General features: G+C 51.7%; 1 protein-coding gene across 2 annotated transcripts; it reads right to left on the bottom strand.

Annotated features, from left to right (window-relative positions):
* Positions 1-1,304: 1,304 nt before the first annotated feature.
* On the bottom strand, positions 1,305-21,601 carry BPIFB1 (BPI fold containing family B member 1). 2 transcript variants are annotated; one of them, XM_025876148.2, is made up of 16 exons: positions 21,462-21,601; positions 18,847-19,003; positions 17,606-17,747; positions 16,812-16,919; positions 15,566-15,715; positions 14,746-14,827; positions 11,325-11,388; positions 9,488-9,573; positions 8,300-8,479; positions 7,419-7,472; positions 6,751-6,909; positions 6,224-6,291; positions 5,632-5,677; positions 4,667-4,730; positions 3,650-3,726; positions 1,305-1,464 (listed from the first exon to the last, which is right to left on the bottom strand). In XM_025876148.2, the coding sequence occupies exons 2-16, from the start codon at positions 18,959-18,961 to the stop codon at positions 1,432-1,434; spliced, it is 1,428 nt and encodes a 475-aa protein (XP_025731933.1). In that variant the 5' UTR covers positions 18,962-19,003; positions 21,462-21,601; the 3' UTR covers positions 1,305-1,431. The 2 variants fall into 2 exon arrangements, with proteins under 2 accessions (XP_025731933.1, XP_073736382.1); XM_073880281.1 differs by having other exon boundaries at positions 14,746-14,851.
* Positions 21,602-21,946: the final 345 nt, after the last annotated feature.

Raw genomic sequence — 21,946 nt, forward strand, 5'->3', positions numbered from 1 at the left:
CAACCTCCAGGATGCCCCTCCTCCAGGAAGAGATCATGGGTGGCTGGAACCCAGGAGCCACGGCTGTTTTGGAGAAGATGGAACCAAAGACAGAGGCCCTGCCCCATCTTCCAGGATCCTGGAAGCGCCCCTTCCCCTCAGACCCTCATAGAACCCTAGGGAGCCAGAAGGGAACTGCCACCGACCGACATGGGGGAGATTGGCTTTCTCATCTCCGTGGTGAGAGAGGGTTCAAATCCAGACTCAGTTATGATTTAGGAAAATAATGGAATGTGATGTGTGGGGATGTCGACGGCAAAGTGTGTCTGGGAGTTGGGGATGCGTGGGGACGCTGCCACACGGGGCCTGGCCCCATAACTGTTGGCCGACCTTATGTAAGCACCTCGTGCAGGGGCTTGTCCTGTCCCTTCTGTGTCCCTCTCGGCCTAGCCCATGCCTGGTAGACGGGAGAAGCTCCTTCCTGGCTGCATTCCCAGGCTGTCACCTGTTCTTATGCCAGTTTATGCCCTGAAGCTGGGTCATGCCTTTTCCTGAAACACCCAGCTGTCCCTTCCTGTGGACCCTTGTGTAACTGAAGGGCTCTGTGTACTGGGGCAGGCCCGGAGTCTGGAGAACAGGGGCCCTGTTGTTTGTCCTGAAACTGCCGGGTTCAGGGAGGCCAGGAAACAATGACTGTCGAAGTGGGAAGGGCCTTTAGTGATAAGGCCTGACATCGTGAAGGCCAGGTAATAACAGTGACAATGACATCACCCACAGATGATATTATCCGGGTACCTCCCATGTGCCGGGAACCCTGCTGTCTCATTTCATCTTTATCCCCTTGCCTCCTCCAAGGTGGGGACTACGATTATCCCCATTTTATGGAGGAGGAAAGGGAGGCCCACAGAGGGGAAGCCACGTCCCAGGGTCAAACTACTCTTGAGGGGTCATGCCAGAACTCAAAGCCTAGTTCATTTGCCTCCAGAGTCACCCTGTTCCGAGAGCCCTCAAGTCACCACACTATCTAGATCAACAAAACATGTGTCCCCCCCCCCCCCCCCCACGAGGTTGTCTCACACTAGGTGCTATTGAGGCTGACACAGAAGGTAGGTGGGCACAATTGGCTTTCTTATTCCTGAAGCCCAGAGAGGCAGCCACGACCCTGGATATATATAGTCCGTATATAGCCCAGACATAGCTCGGGCATGGCCCAGATTGGCTCAGAGGTGCCTAAACATGACCCAGATATGGCTTGGATGTCCAGTTCCCAAGCCTGCCAGAGGCAAAATGACTCCTGAGTTAGGACAAAGATACATTCCAGACTGTGGGAGTCACAGACAAGTATTTATTTATTGCAGAGAGAGACGGTCTACATACTCCCTCTGGGACCCAGCCTACCCTGGATGGCCACCATCCAAGTCTTCATGGGAGAGAGGAGAGCAGTCCTGCGGTCTACGAGGTGGCTGGGGTGACCACAAGGGAATCCTGGAGTTGGAGGAAAAAAGTAAATTCAGTGTTTTACCTCCTGCCTTGATGTGGTTTATGCTGGTGGTCCTCCACAGGGTGGCCACTGGACCTGGGGATCATGACCTTGAACTCACTCACATAGAATTCTTGGAAGGGTCAGAGGAGTAGAGTGTGTGTGTGAACAGTGAGGCGGTGCAGGGGTCTGGGGTACAGGTAAAGTATCTGCATGCAGAGGAGGGGATTGTGTAGGACCGTTGTCCTCAAGCCCAGCTGATCGCCAAAACTCCCCAAGAGGTTTCATAAAATGCAGATTCCTGGCTGTATTCACTGGGCCCCAGACAGCTAACTTTTTAATAGCAACGCTCTGCTTTTTTTTTTTGAACTTAAGTGTGATGCAAGGAACTTAACCTATTAGATTTCCCCCAATATTTTATTATGATAATTTTTAAACAGAGAGTAAAGTGGGAAGAATTTCCCGGTGACCACTTGTATACTAAGCATCTAGATTCTACCATTAGCTCTATCTAAACCATACTTGTTTTATCTCATATCTGTCCATTTATTCATTCCTTCAGCTAGCTTTTAAAACATATATTACAAAGCTATAAAAAGGAAATCAATGAGCTGCTAACTCAAAATAAATGAACAGAGCAAAACAGGAAACTTGGAAACAGATCCAAAGAATGACAGGATACCTTTCCAACCCAAAGTGCAAATGATGGATTATGCAATGCAAGCTGAGTAAAAAAAAAAAAAAAAAAAAAAAATGGAGGAAAGTAGCTAAATGCCCCTTCACAAGAGATATGTGAAATAAACCAAGCTCTAGCCATCCAGTTGTATGGATACTTGTCCATCCAACATGAATCAAGTGTACCATGTATTTTAGATAAAATGCTTATATTATAACTGGATCATTGTAATGTAGTCCATCAGGGTATGACCCATGTATTCATACAGCAGCTGGGTTTTACGGAGGAGGAAGCTGGGCTCAGGCCAGAGGACCTGCCTGAGGTCATGGCTAGAGAGAGGCAGAGCCGGGATTGCAGTGGTGCTCTGGTTCCCGAGTCTTGACTTTCAGCCTCTCTCTGTACTGCCCACAGCACTGTCCTCATTATTCTCCATCACAGCCAGCTGAAGGGTGGACACAGATTTTGAGAGTGGGCCACTGATATTAAGTCATACATCGACTTGCCCTTGAAGCTAGTTAACAAAGCCTCCTACCCTTCCACCGAATGTGACCTCGTGGTGTGGGGAGGCATTTTTGAGACTTCCTTTCCTCTCTGAATTTCTCCAGAACAAAACAGCTCAGGAAGTCAGTGATACCAATCCACAGCTTTGGGCAAATCAGGACTAATACGAGTTAAAGTTTGGCCCAAAGTGCCTTCTGTCCTGGGTTGGACACCTTGGCCATGGAAGGGTAGGCAATCACCTGTGGGTTTTCTTAATTCTAAACAATTCTACTTTCAATGTCTCCCCTACCTAGAGTGGACTAGAAACTTCAAGAAGGTAGGGGTTTTTTTCACTGTTGTGGTTGGTGCCTGGTGTATAGCAGGTGCTTAGCAAATACCTGCTGGCTGGCTGACTGAGACGGGCCCAACCTCACTGTCATTGGCTCCTGCAGAAGCTGGGGCCCAAAGCAGGTGTTATGAGGGCAGGTGCGGAGTGCGAATCCCAACTTTGCCACCTAATGCATGCGTGTCCTTGGAAGTGGATTTGCCATTTTTGAGTCTCAGTTTCCCTCTCTGTAAAATGGGGATTACAGCAGGATCTGCCACATCGATGGGTGTGAAGACTGAACAAGGTGCTGTTCAGTGGCACAAAATGATGATGGGCTATTGAGTACTATTAATGCTAATATTTGGGGGGTGGGAGTGATGCTGCTACAGCCCCCCTCCCGAGCAGCTGTCAAGGAGGGTCGATGCTCAGCGACCGTCTCTTGAGCAGTTACCGTGGGCCAGGCCTTACTAAATGAAGGAACAAGTGAATGAATGAATAACAGGTAGACTGGGGAGGGCCGGAGGGGAATGCTCCCCAGGCTAGGACAGTCATGAGGAAGTGAGGTCCAGAGAAAAGAAGGGGCTGGTCCAGAGCCCCCCCATGAGTGACCGGCTGGGTCAGCATTGGAGTTCAGGCCCTGCCTCCCAGCCCAGAACTCCCCCAGCAACTGTGCCTTCCCTGGGGCAGGACGTTTACCACCACTCACCTTGGTAAGAAAGGATGAAGCTTCCTTGAATCCCCAGGCCTTCACCATCGATATTGGGATCCCGGATCTTAATTTGCCTGAAATAATAAATGTGGTCAGAGACCGCTGGGCTTGGGGTGGGATTGAGCAGACATGGGCAGGGAACTCGGGGCCCAGCACACCCAGTTTGGACTGTCCCTCCTGCCTCTGCTCAGTTGCCCTCTGGCCCCAGCACCCCCCCAGCCTCATCTCCCTGCCCTGTGCTTCCAGCACGAGCTGCTGGCCGCTCCTAAGGGCACCCCTCACTCCTCTCACACTTCTGCTAAAGAACCATCAGGGGCTCCTGTCATTCACAACAGAGGTGTCTATACACTGAGATTTCCTACTCTAGTAAAATAAGTGAAAAAGATGCAGTTGGCGTAGGTTACTAATTCTCCCCACCCCCACAACCGGGGGCTTAATTAGACTACGTCTACCATTTCTGTCAGCTTCCTCCACTAGTAACACAAATAACAACGCAAACATCAGCAATAGTTAAGAGATGTTGAGACCCAACTGTGCCAGGCTCCTCCTTCAGCCCCTTATAAACATCGTCTCCTTTATGTGCCGGAGGAAGGTACTTTTATTTTCCCGTTTTACAGATGGAGAAACTGAGTTAGCATGATAACGCAGCTTGTTCAAGGCCAGGTAGCCAACAAGAAGGGGAATCAGCCCTTGAACCCAAGTCTCCCTGAGGCACCTCGAGTGTGCTCTAGCTGTCTGTTTACACCTCTGTCTCTCTCCTGCCGTCAGCCCTGTGAGGTCCATTGCCTGGTTCACCTTTGCATGCCTAGGTTTTGGCACTAGTAAAGGAACCGGCCAGGGAAGTTGGAGATGGAAGAGGTCATTTCTAGTTGGGCGACCGGGAAGGCTTCCTGGAGGAGGTAGAATTTGGAGTAGGCTCTGAGGATGGATGGAAAGTGAGATGCAGGCAGGAGGAGTGAAGCACCCACCCTCAAAGCCCCGGGGGAATGGGGGATGAACAGCAAAGGGACGCACCGTTCTCGTTTGGCAGTAGGATAGAGACGAGGATCTCAGTGGTGATGTTTTTCAGAAGTTCAGGCTGTAAAAGAGAGAGGGGCATTGTTACCCTGGCTGAGGATCCAAAGTCCCTGCCCCTTGGCCAGAGCAGCCAGGGAGATGCTGGAATCCCAGGCTCCTGCCAGTTAGAGCTGAGGGTTCCTGGGACTAGCCAGGCCGGGGCCAGTACAAATCCTGCTGGGCCCTGAGTCCCAGGGCATGGGGGCGGGTGTTGGGGAGCATTAGAGGGATGCACCCCCCACCCTCAGGGGCTCCACTGCTGTGTTCTAGCTGAATTTGCCCTGAGGGAATTTCACCCTGTTTCCTGAGTTTTGACTTCTCCAGTGAAGTCAAAGTTCTGATTTTCATGTGGGAACCTCTCCACTTAAAAATTAGCCAAAAAAACCAAAACCAAAACCAAAACCAAAAAATCCCCAAAAAACAAACAAACAAACAAACAAACAAAAAATCCACAAAACATGTGGACCAAAAACAAAACAAAACAAAAACCATGGCAGAAGACAGGATTCAGCCAGTCTGGGATCTCTGATCCACTCTAACACAGCTAGGGAAACGGAGGACCAGAGGGAAGGGGCTGTCCAGGGTCACTGAGATGAGTCTACATGAGCAAAATGAGATTTGCAAAAAGGGAAAGGATATGTTTTCTCATTAAGAATCAAGATGTTACAGAAGAAAAGTGAATGTGTAGCTGTGTATCTATAAGTACGCATGTGTTCTCAGCTGTGTCCTGCATATAGTAGGTGCTCAGTAAACACCAGAGTGGGGAGGTTCGACTTTGTGGCTGATAATGTGGAGGCTGGCCAGCCCACCATGGGGCTGCCTAGGGTGACCTTGTTCCAAGCAAATCTTGGTCAATGTCTCTTTTTTTAAATGGACCATCCTGGGCTGCCCCTGTGCCCCAGGGATAATCTATGAATACTCACGCTGAACAGGCCAATGCCTGAGTTCATCAAGTGGATCCAATCAGAGCTGCAAAGGAAGATGCCCTTGAGGATGGCCTCTCAGAGGCTCGCTCATTCATTCATTCATTCATTCAACAACTATTTAAGGAGCACCTACAACGTAGGGTTTGATTTATCCCATGAGGCTCCAGTTTGCAACCCCTGAACTCCCTTTGGGGTAGCAGGAGTGCTGTGGGATGTGTGGAGAAGGTGGGCAGAGGGGCAAAAGGCAGCTGGAGAGCTGTGCTTCCTGGCTGGGCTCATGGGGGTCAGTATCTGGGTTGACGGTCACTGCCACTGTCTTGGAGTCCTCCAGGATGGGCTGAGGGAATGGTGCTGGGCATGCTGTTCCCATGGCCAAGGTCAGCCTGTTCCAAGGCTGCTGCAAAACCACTCTTCTTTCCTTCCCTTTCTCTGATGTTTGGTCCCCAAAGCGGGACAGTCCAGACTAGGTCACCTTTCTGCACGTTCCAGAGTAGCCTTTACTCCATGCTCATACCCCAGAGGTTCGAAACACCCGGTGTTTTAAAGCAACCCACTGGTCACAAGGTGAGACAATGATTTACATGTTTACCTGATTTCATTAAAGTTGAGCATAAGTCGGTCATCTTTGGTGTAAAACTGGGCTTCTGAGCTGGCTTCCTGCAATGAGAGAAGCCCGTTTCTTTCAGGGATTGTGTCAAGCGGAGGGGGAGAAAGGCTCTTCCAGCTGATGTTGCCAACCTGATAGGATATTATCAGCTTGGGGCACTTCCATGAGGGGCTAATCTCTCTGAGGATGAAGGCAGTACATAGGAAAACAAGGTTGCCAGATGGGAAGAGAAGAGTGAAGATGACATTGTTTGAGCACCTGGATCCAGCTATTTTTGAAGCTAGACCATCTGGACTTCTCAGTTATATGAGCGAGTACAATTCCTTCTGTGCATGTGAATTAACTGTCTGCCCAGAGAGCCTAACTAATAAAGTCACAGAACCAGAGATGGGCCTCCAACTGGGTGACAAGAGTGGTGGAAACGGTTAGGAAAGCAAGAGGGGTGAACAGGAACAGTGAACAGGAGGGTCCCCCAGGTGGCTGCTCATGCCACAGATAGTTGAACTCACGATGCCCAGGGTAAAGAAGGGGTGGTGGGCTTCATTGGTGGCGAAGACTTCCAGCACGATCAACTGGACCACCTTGGCACTGCCCTGGTCCAGAAGGAGCTCTGGGGTCTGCCGGGTTAGGATCTTCACCATCTGTGTGGGCCCCAGCTGATTTGCAGCCTGGAAGGACATCAGATCCACGGGATGCCTCCCAAGTGCCTCACCATGGCCCACAGGCCCCATGTAGCCCCTGCAGCCTGGCCCCTGGCCCCCCTCCTGGCCTCCCTCCTTCCTCTCCTGCTCCAGCCACCGTCTCTCCAATCCTGGAGTGGATTTTTGTTGTCCCCATCTCACAGCCTTTGGTTTTGCTTCTCCCTCTGTCTGGCATACCCTTCTCTTCAGGGAAGCTCTCTCTCATTTGTGTTAGGCGCCCCCATAATGCCCGCACAACCCCTAGAATCTATCCTCTGTCATCACACTTGTAGCAGAAATCCCCTCTGTGTACTTGATCCAGGTCGCACTGCCCTGTTAGCCTGAAACCCTGTGAGGGCAGCAGATGCCAGTGCTGGAAGGAAACAGAGCAGTCCTACACGTATTTCACTCCCCAGGGGTCAGTCCTACACGTATTTCACTCCCCAGGGGTCAGTGGACAGACCACAGCAAGCACTGCAGACGGCAAGTGGACCAACCTGTTCACTGATCACCTTGATGTTTGACTTCAACCGGTGGGCCAGCTCAGGAAGCTGAGGGGAAGGCAGAGCAGGTCAGCCTGAGGGGAGAGGGGAGACGCACTTCCAGCTGCCCACTGCCCGGATCCCCAGGACCCCAGAAAAGCTGGGTGGGCCTGACTGTCCCTGGTGGAAACCAGCCCTTGTGTCAACTGCTGTGGGGGGTGGGGTCCTCACCGGCCTGGACTTTTACTGCAGGTTGTTGGTGGCTGTGGGTCTTGGGCAGCTCCCCGCTCCCCGAGGACATGGAGACGTGAGCCAATTCTTACTATAGTCATGAATGTGGTTGCCGGTGACCATTCCCCTTTTCTCATCATACTACCTTTGGGCCACCCCTTTCCCCCTCTGGGCCTCAGTTTCCCCATTGGTCACTCTAGAGGAGGTGGCACACTCCACTTGACTGGTGGTGGTTGTCTGCTGTACTGGGTTGATTCCGAGACCGTATCGGCATCTACGCTCACTAGTAAGGAGGATCCTGATTGATTAGTGATGTCTGCCATGGGTCCCACAGTGGACGGGGGGGCACGACTGCTATCCTTAGACCATTCACTATCTAAGATGCCCTTTGGCCCGTTATTTGGTAGAGGAAGCAGGTGTATCAGGTTCCAGAGGGCAGACATAGGACTGGCGCTGGATGTTACAAGGAAATTTGCAGCTTTAGAGCTCTATGTCAGAGGCAGGGTCTGAGAGGAGGGAGTGAGCTCTCTATTACTAGACGGATTTAAGCTGAGCCTGACAGGGGATTACTGCTCAGAGGCTTAGGGCAGTCCTTGAGCCCCCTTGATTCAGGAAATTCCCATGATGCCACAGAGGGGGCCCCATCCTCTCATGCTGAGACTTACCACATAGTCCAACAGGACTACGAGTTCCTCTGGAGGAAGCAAGGCGGTTATTGCAGCGTTCACCACATCCTGCCTCACAGTGAGGCTGAAGGGGGTGCTATCCAGGTAGGGCACCGTTAGGGAAATTGCAGACTTGTTGAACCACTTGGTCACGTCTCCATGGGAGTTCAACAACTTGGCCTAAGAAGACACAAAGCAGACAGTTGGCTGGGGACCTTAACTCCAAAAACTTACCCAGTAATGACCTAGAAGAAAATGACACCATTCAGCCTGTTTCCCTTTGTGCCTTTGCTGACAGGAAGCTTAGCCTGGAATTCAGTGCCTTCCCTGAGGTGATGAGTGATCTCACGTGGCCGGCAACATCTACTCCACCAGCACCCCTCAGTCTGATTTTTTAAAACCTAGATGTCTTCTTTGGCATTTAGGTTTTGACTTCTCATATACCTCACAAACCCTTTGGATGAAGGGAAAATTCAAAATTGCAACAAAATTGATGAAAATGTTTGATTGCTGCCATTTCCCAAAGGATCCATGAAAACTGGACTGGGTCTCCCGCTGTCCAGGTTCGCCTGGTCCTTCAGGGAGCCCAGCCCCAGTATAAGCGTGCGGCCCCACATTTCACAGAGTGCTGACAGTTTCTGGCTCCTGCTGCCTGCCAGGCCCTGTGCAGCCTCACTCTGTCTTCCCCTTGGTGACTAGGACTGTCTGCATTTACAGATGAGGAAACTGAAGCTCAGAGAAGTGACAGAACTTGCCCAAAGTTACACAGCCATGGAGTTGTGAAGCTGGGAGAGACACTCAGGTCTGTGTGATCTCCAGGGATGGGTCTTGATCCTGGACTCTAGTTTCAAGGTCGTCATATATTTGGGGTTTGGCAGGGGCTCGCCTGAGAGGAAGGCCAAGAGCCCCAGTGCATATGCTGGCCTCTGACTGGGGAAACCAGAGGCGGAGGCCAGATCACTGGGGCCGAAGCTCTGTGTGTCGCCCTTGGATTCCACCTGCTGGGGTTCCTCCATCAGGATGGTTTACATGGGACAGGTTCGGCCCTTTGAGTTCCTAAATCAGCCTGTGTGTCCTAACCGTGAGCGGTGTTTTCTCCCCTAAAACAGAACCCTGGTATCTGATCCTTGGCAGTCAGAGAAGGACAGTGGTGTCTCCACCTTCCTTTTGAGGTCCCATGACACTCACCCCCAGCTCGAGCTGGATGATATTACCATTGATGGTAGGAGACAGAAGGTCAAACTCCAGGCGGTCAGAGCCGAGGGAAACGGGCACTGCTCGGGGACAAGAAGAAAGTTCTGTGAGGGAGGAGGGCAGTATTGGATGGGGCGCTTTGGGGGCTGCTTTTGGCTGGAGCTGCATTATTGCCTGGGGGTTGGTAGGGAAGAGAAGGACTAATGATGTTGACAATGAGAATGATGATGAGAATGACATTTATTGAGCATCTGTCAAGCTCCACGTGCTGTATTAAACCTTTACACTTAGACTTTACATTTACTTAGTCTTCACAATAACCTTAGGGGGTGGGTCCTATTATTACCCTCATTTTACAGACGGAGAAACAGGCTCAGAAATGCAAAATGACTTGCTCAAGGTCATATTGTGAACAGATTTGAGCCCAGTTGGTCTGATGCCAAGGTCCTGGTTTGGAACAAGGCTGAACTATTGTTTATAACTCTCTACCTCCTCCAGGGGACCGTGATCTGCGCCCCTCACCAGGACAGAGTACCTGGTGCACGCCCATCTGTGCATTGGCTCGCTCGTGTTCGCCTGAGGATTCCCCACTTGGCCGCCAGGTGGCAGTGGTGTCTCACCTGCCCTGGCTCCTGGGCCGAGATTGGGGAGGGCTGGGGAGAGATAGGTTCAGGGACAGGCAGGGAGTGAATCCTTGGACCACCTGCTCCCCTGGGGAGACCTCCTGCCCTGCCCCTGAGGAGCACAGGAGCCAGACAGACTTCTGTTCGAGCCCCAGTAGCCTTGGCTACTCTATTCCTACCTCTGAACCTCAATTTTCTCATCTTAAAATAGGGGTAGATACCATAGTAATACCTGCCTCGTGGGTTGTGCAGGACTGGTCCCTATTTAAGTTGGCTCATATATGAATTGCACCAGACTTGGAACTTGCAGAAGTGGGTTCAAGCCTTCTCCTATCACTAATTTCCTCTGTGAACTTGGACAAATGACTTAGTTTCTCTGAGCCTCAGTTTTCTTCTCTGTGAAGTGGGGTAATGAGGGCTACTTCATGGAGTTATCTGAGACCCAGCCCAGTAGGAGCTCTTTGGGTGCTCACCGCATACTGATTCCATTCTCCTCTTCCCCTCTACCCTGGTCACCCTCTGAGTGAGCTTCTTCAGATCCCGAAATAGTGGATGGTAGCATTTTCTTCTTCCTGCTAATTCCCACTCTGATACCTCTGAGCACAGCACAGTTGTGAGGTCAGGGCAGAAGCCCGAGTCCGCCCAACCTTGCTACTCTTGGGGAGGGAGAAATGGTCTCCTTCCTGAGCACACATCTTGCATCTTCCCCTGTTTTCTCTTTTCTAATAGCCCACAGTAACTGCTGTCTCATCCACACACTCATTCGTTCATCCATTCAGTTCCTGTTTGTAAGCCCTCTGCTGTGCGGGCAGAGCGCCTATGTGCCTGGAACCTCCCTGGAAATAATCCTCACTAACAATCTTGTGATGTAGGGGTGTAGAAACCCCATTTTACAGATGAGGCAACTGAGGAGAAGGAGGTGGAGTGGCTTTCCCAAAGTGACCGAGCAAGTCAATGGCAGAGCTGGGATTTGAACTGGGAAATCTGACTCACATAGAAACTTGCACATAGTAGGTCCTTGTGAAGTCACAGATGTGGTGAATTCCTATCTGCTCATCTTTGGGAGGGATTCATGGATGCTCATTGCACTTGCTGCTGGGCTAAGTTGCTGCTCAGGCTTGACCTGGGAGGCCTCTCCTGGGCAGAGCCAGGGTGTGGAGACTGGCTCAGCAGTAAAGGAAAAAGGTGGGAGACAGCAGAGCACCTACCCCTCACCAGGTGCAGGAGGTCCGCATGCATGTCCTCAAAGGCCGCCTGGATCACGGGACACAGCTGCCACAACACAAATACAGAGGCTCCATGATCGGGGGGCTAGAACACAGCTCCACAGCGACCCGTGCCTGGCCCATCCAGCCTGAGCCCATGCGTCCATGGCCAGGCAGGCTTTTGTCCATGGGATCGAGGGCTTGGTGTTGTGTCTTAAAAATCTTAAAAAAAAACCCCCAAAACAACAACAACAAAAAACTCCGCCAGCCATCCCTGCTGTTCAGAGCCCACCCCGGCCCCTGGCGTCACCTGGGTTCTTTTGCAATGGTTTGTCCCTTACCCTATGCCCAGGGGGCATCTACCCGGCCAGCTGCCCTCCCCATCGGACTCCTTGTCCTGTTCACGAGAGCCCATGTTTTCCATAAGAGGGAAATGGAGAATGCATTTCTTCATTCACTGACTTAGTTGACTGAGTTCCTTCTGCACGTCAGACTCTAGAACGGGGCAGGCAAGGCAGACCCAGCCAGACTCGTGAACAATCTCTGTGCCTTTTGTGGGTTTTTAGCTCCAACACATCCCTTTGCCTACTGAGCTCTTCTTTCCCTAAAACTGCTAGCAGTTCTTAGCAGGGGGCTGATTCTTTTGCCTAGGAGATATTTGGAAATTTCTTGAGACACTTTTAGTTGTCACAACTTGGGGGAGGTGTTATTGGCATCTAGTGGCTAGAGGCCAGGGATGCCACTAAACACCCCACAGCGTGTAGGACAGCTCCCACAACAAGGAATTCTATGACGTGAATGTCGATAACGTGAAAGGTAAGAAACCCTGGCCTCACGTAATCCTGGCCTCGCCTGTTTTGCTTAAGGAGGAGGTTAAACCTCTGACTCACTTGCTCGTGGGACTCAAGAGTCTTGTTCTCCGACACCTGGGTGGCGTAGTTGGTTTTGGCTCAGCTCGTGATCTCAGGGTTGTGAGATCGAGCCCCATGTCGGGCTCAGCACTCAGCGTGGGTTCTAGCTGGGATTCTTTCTCCCTCCCCCTCAGCCCCTCCTGCTCATGCTCTCTCTCTCTCTCTCTCAAATAAATAAATCAATCTTAAAAAAAACACCCCAAAACCCAGAGTCTTGTTCTCTGCTCTAGGCAGCCCATTTTCTAGGTCAGTGTGCTGAGATTTTGTCATTTGTCTTAGATACAATATCCCCAGTGAAAGAATCTTCTGGTTAACCACCCACTGCTACTCTTGAGAAAGGACAGTGCACTTTGAGAAACTTTTTCTATGAAAGTTTTCTATGAGCAGTTAACTTTTTCTATGAAAAACCCATTCCCTGCCTCTAGCTGCTCTGCCAACCCAGAACCCAGGGTTGGAGGACTTGGGCTCGGAGACTCCCAGCATTCGCTCCCAAGGGCTAGCGTGTTCCTCATGGGAAAGGTGTTGCTGACAACCTTGGCATTGTTTCTCACAATTCCCCTTCTTTCACTTTCACCAGTGGCTCTCAACCCTGACTACACATTAGAATCCTCCAGGAAACCAGCTAGAATTCTCTGGGATACTAAGGCCCTGCCCAGCCCCATTACATTAGAATCTCCATCAGGATTTGTAAAAGCTTCCCCAGGTGGTTCTGATGTGCAGCTAGGGTTGGGACACACATATTTCCACTGAAAAGGGCTTTGGCATGTTCTAGATGGGTTCCTGACAGATTTAAACATGGTATGCCTTTTCCCTTCATTTCACGTAAAATATGCATATGACCATTGTATCAAATCCACTGACTCATGGTGGGAAACCGTGGTGATTAATGGAATGCCGGTTTTCTCATATCATTCATTATACTCATATACTTTCACCCTTAAAAACAGATATTCTTCAAACAGCATTTTTATGCTCTATTTTTTTTTTAAAGATTTCATCTATTTATTTGACAGAGAGAGAGACACACAGTGAGAGAGGGAACACAAGCAGGGGGAGTGGGAGAGGGAGAAGCAGGCTTCCGGCTGAGCAGGGAGCCCGATGCGGGGCTCGATCCCAGGAGCCTGGGATCATGACCTGAGCCGAAGGCAGATGCTTAACGACTGAGCCACCCAGGCGCCCTTTATGCTCTATTTTCTAGTGGAAAATACATTTTTTAGCTAGTGAAGTATGATGCCAATTAAAATATGATTTTGCTGGAGGCTGGGAAAACATTTCCAGCTGGGCCCTACTTTAAGAAACTCCCACCTTTAGGGGCACCTGGGTGGCTCAGTCGGTTAAGTGTCGGACTCTTGGTTTCAGCTCAGGTAGTGATCTTCAGGTTGGGAGATCGAGCCCTGCTTTGGGTTCCATGTGTACTGCGGAGTCTGCTTGAGTTTTTCTCTCTCCCTTTCCCCCTGCCACTCCCGACTGTGCTCTCACTTTCTTTCTCTCTCTAAAATAAATAAAGAAACTTCCATCTTTAAATAGAAAAGAAAATTCTTAAAAAATATCTCATGTAAGAAAAGACAAATTTTACAGAATTCTTCACTTTCAGATTCCTTTTAGAAGTCTCTCTGGAATGGTGTAGTAAAGTACTAATATGATGCCGCTATTATAATAATTATGAATACTATACAGTGGCATAGAACATAAGGAATATCAAATTATATTGATACTGAGTACAACCACTTACAAATATGAATGCATGTGGGTGGAGATTGGAAGGCATATATATACAAAAGAAAAAAATGGCTGCCAAGTTAAGGTGGAAGGATTATGGGCACTTTTCCTCCAAAGTCGTTTGAGTTATTATATCATCTTTTCAATTCAAAAAAGTTTTATTATAAAAAACATTAGTCATCTGACAAGGTGTTTCGAACCCCAGGAGGCCCACTGTGGTGAACCCATCTTGGAATTTACGGTGGAAATCAATGGTCAAAGTTATAGTTTTAGTTCCCCTGTGACATATAAGGGACATATAAATTGAGATTAACTTGTGTTTATTGACTCAGAGAAATAAATCCAGCAGGGCCTGGTGGGTGACCGGCCCCTGAAGACCGCAGGTTGATGTGAGACAGCGGTATGCTAGAGCCAGCTCGGAGGGCCAAGTGTTAAATTTTCAGGAATTTCTAGGCCATGTGGTAAACCCAGACAGTTTTAAAAATTAAATTATATAAACTTATGATAGGTAGCAAGTGCTACAAATCAGGGTTCCTTCCACTCAACCTCCCCAGAGCCAGTTGTTAATAATTTATCAGCACATCACTGTTCAAGGTCTCCTGGGTGACTTTTGGCCGTTCCATTACCTTTACCTCAATGATCGACTTAAAGAATGGTCAGGCCCAGAAGTTTCCCACTCAAGGAGATGCAACCCCCCCCTGCCCCCCCCCTCACCCCAGCACGAGCTCGCAGTTCCACCCCAGCCCCACAGGGGGAGCAACCTTTGCAGGCCGAGAGGCCCCGAGGCCACTCACCTGAGTTTTCACCAGCTTGGGCAGGGCTGGCGCCAGGAGGCTCATGACCGTGTGGGCTAAGGAGTTGACCAGGAAGGAGAGCCTTCCGGAGAGGAGAAGGGGAAAGCTATTAGGAAGGGTCAGAGATGACGCTGTTTTACAGAAGGGAAGACAGACTGCCCAGGGGAAGAAGATACTTGCTCAAGGTCACACAGCCTGTTCCAGAAAGGGCTGGGAGTGGAGCCCCAGCCAGGTGTGGATGGTGGCAGAGAGTTCTCAGGGAGTAGAAGCTGGGGGTTGTCTTTAGAAATGCGTGCTGGAGACTGGGACAACGGTGTTGGCCTTTCTCCCCATTGTCCCGATAAGGAGAAGGGCGGGGGGGGGGGAGCGCCGGGCCATGTTCTGAGTGCTTATGGCTGCAGCCGGAGCTGTAGCTCATCCCCTCACCGTGGCCTCCAAGCTGAGTCCCAGGGACGCAGCTCACCAGCAGCACAGGGACAGTAAATGAAGGTGATGCATTGGCTTGACTCCAAAGCATGTTTTTACCCAAAGCTCCACTCAGGCCTGCCTGAGGTGGTTTCGGGGGCCCTAGGAATGCGGCTCCTCTCCACCTTCAAATCTTTGCCCCACTTCCTGGCAGGATGCCTGAAATCCCACCATCCTTGTTTCTGCCCTTGATGGCTTGAACTTTCTTTGGCATCCCAGATTCCCTGAAAGGAGCCTCAGCTCAAGGGTCAGGAAGGATCAGTTCCTTTCTTTCTCTGGGCCTCAGTGTTCTCCGTCATCGCCTGGCTTCCCTCCCAGGCGTGCTGGGAGCCCGGCGGGAGGTGGCCACACTCACTTATGCAGCAGGCTGATGCGCAGGCTCCCCTGGCTGTTGGAGCAGCCGTCGAAGACGAGGTGGGTGTGGCCTCTCTCACCGGTGTTCACTCGGATGATGGCTTGTACTTCCGTTTCCATGTGTATCTCCACGATGGTCTTGATCAGGGGCCTGGGAGTGGATGTGCCCGCACTGTCTCAGCCCCAGGTCAGAGCAAACCTGCTGTCTATCTCAGTCTGCAGGTTCTCTCACCTCCCAGCTCCTCTGATGGCTTCTCCTCATCTCCCCCCGGGGTTCACCCCACCGGGTTCAGGTTTGGGATTCCTGTCCCGGTTTAAATCCTCTGCCTATGTCAACAGTTCCCACACTTATACCCAACTCCTTAGCCAGATGTCTTACAGGTGCCTCAAATTTAACACGTACAAAACCAAACTCTGGGGGCACGTGGGGGGCTCCGTCGATTAAGTGTCCGACTCTTGATTTCAGCTCAGGTCATGATCTCAGGGTTGGGCTCCGAGCTAGGCATGGAGCCTGCTTAAGATTCTCTTTCTCCCTCAGCTCCACCCCCCCGCTCCTGAGCACTTTCTCTCTCTCTCTCTAACACACACACACACACACACACACACACACACACACACACACTGAACTTAGGCTCCCTCCCCAGACCTGCTCCTCTCATGATCTTTCCCGTCTTGTTGCTGGCCTCTTCACCCTACCCAGGAAAAGCCCCTGGAGTCAGCCTTGACCTCTCTCTCTTTCTCTAGCATTCAATCCATCAGGAAATCCTGTTGCCTCTACCTACCTCTGAAACATATCAGAATCTGACCACTTCTCACCACCTTCCTGCCCCCAAACCTTGGTCCAAGTCATCTCCATCTCCCCCCAAATTATATCAGGTGCTTCTGGATGGCCTCTCTGCCTTCAAATGCAGCAGAGGGCTTCTTTAAAAGTTCAGTCATATCATGCCTCTCCTCTGCTCAGAACCTTCCATGGCTCCCATTTCACTCAGTAAAAGCCAAGTCTTCACCTTGGCCCACAAGGCCCCACAAGGATCTCACCCCCCACCATTCTCCCTCTCTCTCTCTATTCTCTTTGCCATTCTTTGGACAAAACAAGTGCCTCAGGGCAAAGGACTCTTGCCTCAGGAACTTTGCACATGCTCTTGCCTCTGCTTGGGACTCTCTTTATCAGATACCTGTGTGGAGAAAAGGGGCAATGTGTGAATGAACCTGTCCGGCTTGCTGTATCAGACTGAGGGGACACTCACGTGTTGAGTCCAGCCACCATGTCCAGGGGAATCCTGACCGCCAGCCCCTGGCCTTCATCCGAGGGTTCCACCTGCAGCTGCAGGATGTTGGCTGAGGTGATTTTCAGCCTGGATGGGACACGGGAGAGATGAGATTCATGCCTCATTCTCAACTTGATATCATCCCCAAACTGGCCCCTGACTCTTTCCTGTCTCCCCTGGTGACCAGCCAGGGGTGTCCAGCCAGCAGCTGGACCTGAGCCCTCTCCACTGACTCCTCCCCAGCATAGTATGGCCCCCAACCCTCCCTCCACCACTGCTAAAAAGGCTTCCATGGCTCCCTGCCTCTTAAGATGAATTCCAGATCCTTGGGCTGACGTGGAAGACCTTCTGTGACCGGCCCCACTGACCTCTCAGTTCCATACCTTGGGGTCTGAGTGACTCTCACCCCCCTGTGCCTTGCCTGGGCTGTTCCCAATCCCTGGAATGCCATTTTCTTCTTGTCTCCTGCTGAGCATGGAGTCACTGGCTCACCTGCCGCCTCCACTGAGAAGTGTCACTTTTCCCCTTCACTGTCCTTCCCCAGGCAACCTTCCTCTGGGGTCACCCTGTTAGGGTTCCTGTGTCGCTCTCTTATGGTTATTGTTAACTCCTCCGGGAGCTTCTGAGGGAGAGACTTTGACCCATTTTTCTTGGTCAGGCACAGAGTTGACACCAACTGATGCTTGTTGACTGGTCGATTTACCATGCCAAGTGCGTCCGGGGCAGAGGGGTGGGGAAGGAGCTAGCGCCCAGCTTGGTCCTGCTCCACTTACCAGATGATATGGTTGAGGATGGAGTTGACCACATTGCCTAGTATGGGGATGCCCCCGGCTGGCTTCTCCCGTATGGCGCTGAGCAGTGGCAGCTGCTGGAGGATGCCGATGGCATCGTGGTTGTTCAGCTTCTGTGTCAGCCCTGGAGGCAGATCCCAGAGATTAGGGGCCAGCAGGAGGGGCGAGACGGATGGCTTGGCAGTGGCTTCAGGCCTCAGGCCTAGAGGTGGCATCACCAAGGGCTGCCTGGACCCGGACATAAGGCCAGGGGACGGATGGCTCCATCCTGACCATCTACTGTGGACATGTGGTTTTGAGGATGTTGGTCCAGATAGGTCATTTGCACATAAGGACTAAGGTGGGGGCATAGGTGGGACCATTCACCCCTCTGAGCATTGCCAGCCTCTGTGGGAGCATTGGCCGGAATACGGGCATATGGGCCTGCATCCCTCCCACCAGCCCAGCAGCAAACTCTCTGGAGCCAAGAGGTAGGAAAGACACAAGGCTTTGTTGGGGACTGTTTTGCTGCCAAAACCCACTTGCTAACAACTCTCTGACACCCGCATCATATGGGCCTGTTGTCCAGAGAGCCTCGGGTGCTGAGCTGAGATAGAAGCCAGGAGTCCTGGGTTCTGGTCCCTGCTGGACTTTTCCCCTGGCAGCCAGAGCCCATTTGGCTTGTGTGAAGAGCAGGTCAGAAGTGCTGGGTGCTCCAGAAGCAGCTCTGGAAGCAGCCCTCAGCCTATGACCGAGGGGAATGGGTGTATAAATACCCCAGCTCCCTCAGCCCTCTGGCAGGATGACCCGGGTATGTGTCCTGCACTGTGTCCTAGAGTCCCCGTGTGTTGCTCCTTTCGTCTGCTCTGTGATAATGGAGGTGGGACTTGTAAATATTCCTCCTTTGCCAGCTGGCAAAATGTTAAGCCTTGTCATTGGAGGCTCTGGAGGGACATAAAGAAGGATGGGGCCCAGTGGAATCATGGAATTGAAGGGAGGATCTTAGAATCACGGAGTCTTGAGATCATAGGCACTCCCAGCCTTTACAACTCATCCACTTGAGTCTCACCCTAGAGCTGGGATCCCAGCTGTGCCTTGCACACTCCCAGTGATGGGGAACTCTCTCCCTCCTGTGGAGGGCTGTTCCACCTGCCCTCTTGCCTTATGGTGGTGAGGCCTGGGTGACCGAGATTTGCTTTTTTTTTAAGGGGGGCAGAGGGAGAAGGATGCCCCCCAAGACTTACTTTCTTTGATGATTTCTCGGCCGAGGCTAAGAACCGCAGGGGGACTGAGGGTGGCTCCAGCCAAAGTAGCTGCCAGCAAACCACAGAGGAGGGTGAAGGTGAATGGGCCAGCCATCTTTTTAGGGATCGGTGAGCAGCAGGTGGCAGGGGAAGGAACCTGGGGTGGTGAGCACAGGTGAGGGAACCTGTTAGCTGGGCAGAGAGGTCAAGGGCAGGCCCACCATGCCTGGTGACTTGGGGCACAAAGTCCAGAAGAGGCTGTTTAAGTGAAGTGGTTAAGAGTGTGGGCGGTGAGGGGCGCCTGGGTGGCTCAGTTGTTAGGTGTCTGCCTTTGGTTCAGGTCAGGATCCCAGGGTCCTGGGATCGAGCCCTGCATCGGGCTCCCTGCTCCGCGGGAAGCCTGCTTCTCCCTCTGCCTCTCCTCCTGCTTGTGTTCCCTCTCTTGCTGTCTCTCTCTGTCAAATAAATAAATAAAATCTTAAAAAAAAAAAAGAGTGTGGGCTTTGGAGCCAACCATTTGGGTCTGTGTCCTGCCTCTGCTGCTAGGTCTAGTTGTATGGCCTTGGACCAGCAGCTTAGCCTCGCTAGGCCTCAGTTTTCTCATCTGGCAAATGGGCATAATGAAGCAGTGCCCCACTTCATAGAGTCTGGCACTTAAAACCCTCCGTAGTCCAACCTCAGCCAACTTCACCTGCTTATTTCCCTCTTGCTCTATAAGGTTCCGATCATTCCAAACTGCTTGAAGTTCCCAGAACATACCCCATTCTGTCCTGTTGTCTGTGCCTTTGTCCTAACTCTTCCTGCTTCCTGTGGTGCTTTCCCCCTTCCTTATCTGCCTGCTGGACTCTTATTCATCCTTTAGAACTCTGCCCACACTTCCCTTTCTCTGTCAAGATTTCCCTCTCCTGCAGCCAGAGACCCTGGACCACACTTGGAGAAGTGTTGCCTTAGGGGCTGCTGTCTGCCCAGGACAGGACGTTTGGAGGCAGGAGGGAAATGTGTATTCAGGACACCAAGTGGCAGGAAAGCTGTTTGCCTGATACTAAGAGGCTTGAGAAGGAAAGAGGTGGTTTCTTAGAGCCGAGGAGAGAAAGGCAGAGAGAGGAAGGAGCCTGTGGGTGCCTCCTGGCAGAGGACCTTGGGGGATGCTGGCTCCTTGGCTGTTCTGTCCCTGCCGTGAGGCAGAGCATCAGCCCCTGTAAGCTGGTCCCCAGCTCTCCAGCTTACACCCTGGCTCAGCCTCCAAGCTCCAGGGAAGCTTCTGCCTCCTGTGGACTGTCCTGCTTGGAGGGAGGGAAGATGCTGAGCTGGAGATCTGAGCCCCTGCTTGGCTCAGCATGTGGGTTTCTTGTTGCCAAAGACAAACATGGCATCTGGATGACATGTGTCTCTCAGCAGGAGCATCATGAGCTCTCTGAGACACTTGCTATCGTGATTCAACATCTGTCTCCTTGACTGCGCTGTGAGCTCCAGGGGGGCATGTTGGGTCTAGCGGTTCCCCATTGTGTCCCAAGCACCTGCCATAGTGCCTGGCACACAGTGGGTGTTTAATAAATACATGGTTGCTGGATGAATGAATGAATGAATGAATGGCCTCTGGGAGCCCTGGAAGAATGGGAAATCTAAGCCTGCTACACTGAGCATGTCTGGGCCATGGGGACTGAGAGTGGAGGAGAACTATCATGGGCCTCAGGGTCAGATAGACCCGAGCTGGAGGCCTGCCTCTACCACTTGCTGTGTGATCTGGGGCAGATGACTTACGTTCTCTGAGCCTCAGTTTTTCCATCTGTAAAATAAGGGATAATTATAGTACTTATATCACAGGGTTCTGGGGAGGATTAAATGAGCCACAGGAGCTCAATGAGTGTTAGCTGTTATGATCACGACAGTTAGTATCACTAATACTGGGGTCAGAAGGAGCCACCTTGCAGTCAAAGCCAGAAAACAGGGGTAGTGCCCTGCGCCCTGCTCTTCTGCTCAGGAAGCCCCTCACCCCCACTCCATAGTCTTTCTCTTTCAAGCACCTTGACCCTGTTTGCCCTTCGTTATCTTTGCACACCACTCTGTCCTCTGATCAGAGCTGCTCAGGGAGCCAACCGTATGGTAGCATCGCCTCCTGGGGAAAAGTGTCTCCTCCCCAAATCCAAGCACCATATACACAATCACCATGTCATATCTTACCTCCTGGCCTTTGCTTATGCTGTCCCCTTTCCAATGGGATGCCTTTCTCTCTTCCTTTGTCCAGCCAACTTCTCCTTGGCTTCTCAACTGGCATGCCACCTCTTCCAGGAAGCTTTCCCTGACTGCCCTTTACCACAGTGTCCCTGGTCTTTTCTTGAACACAGCATGTACCACACTGGCCCATACTGGGAATAACCTGAGGCCCAGGCTAGTCTGATACTCTTCCTTGTCCCCATATTCACCCCAGCATGGGCTGGGCACAGAAAAATTGGTGTGTGCAGGGTGGGTTTATGTCATTGGGATCAGATCAGGGAAAGACTCAGCCAGTCCAATTCCTTCATCGCTGTTCTTTGGTCTTCTGGGCGGAGGCGGCTGAGCGCCTCTCTACCCCTGGTCCTGACCTCAGAGGGTCCTAGTGGACTAAGGGGGCTTACCTCAGGGCCAAGCCTCTGTCTTGCTCTTGACCTGACTGCAACAGGTGTCTCCAGCTTAGAACCTTCCGGGTGTCCTAGGCTTTCAGCCCCTTTCTTACACTTTTATCTGGACATGCCAGAGTCCTTAGTCTGCTCCTCTCCTCATCTGGACAGTGGATCTGGAAGTCTAGCCTTATATCCTGCACACCCCAGTCTGGGAAGTCACCCTTTGCATTTGGGGAGGACTTGGGCTGGGCTGAGGTCTCCAAGGTAAATATTTGTTGCTTCTGGTGAACCACATCCCTGCCTGGAGGCAGCTTCCTGGGGCTTGGAGAAAGGAGGGTCTGGGCCGGCAGGAGGGGTGGGCGGGGCATGGGGGCACGTGGCAGAGGAGCCAGACCGGGCACAGTGTGGCCTGTGGAAGGGGCTCCCTGCCTTCTGGACAGAGTCACTCCCAGGGGGACGCTGATGGGGACGGTAGCAGTGACGATGTATTAAGCACCTAC

The sequence above is a fragment of the Callorhinus ursinus genome, unplaced genomic scaffold (assembly GCF_003265705.2).
Source record: "Callorhinus ursinus isolate GAN/ISIS: 27379988/994484 unplaced genomic scaffold, GSC_fseal_2.0 scaffold38, whole genome shotgun sequence".
Lineage (NCBI taxonomy): Eukaryota > Metazoa > Chordata > Mammalia > Carnivora > Otariidae > Callorhinus > Callorhinus ursinus.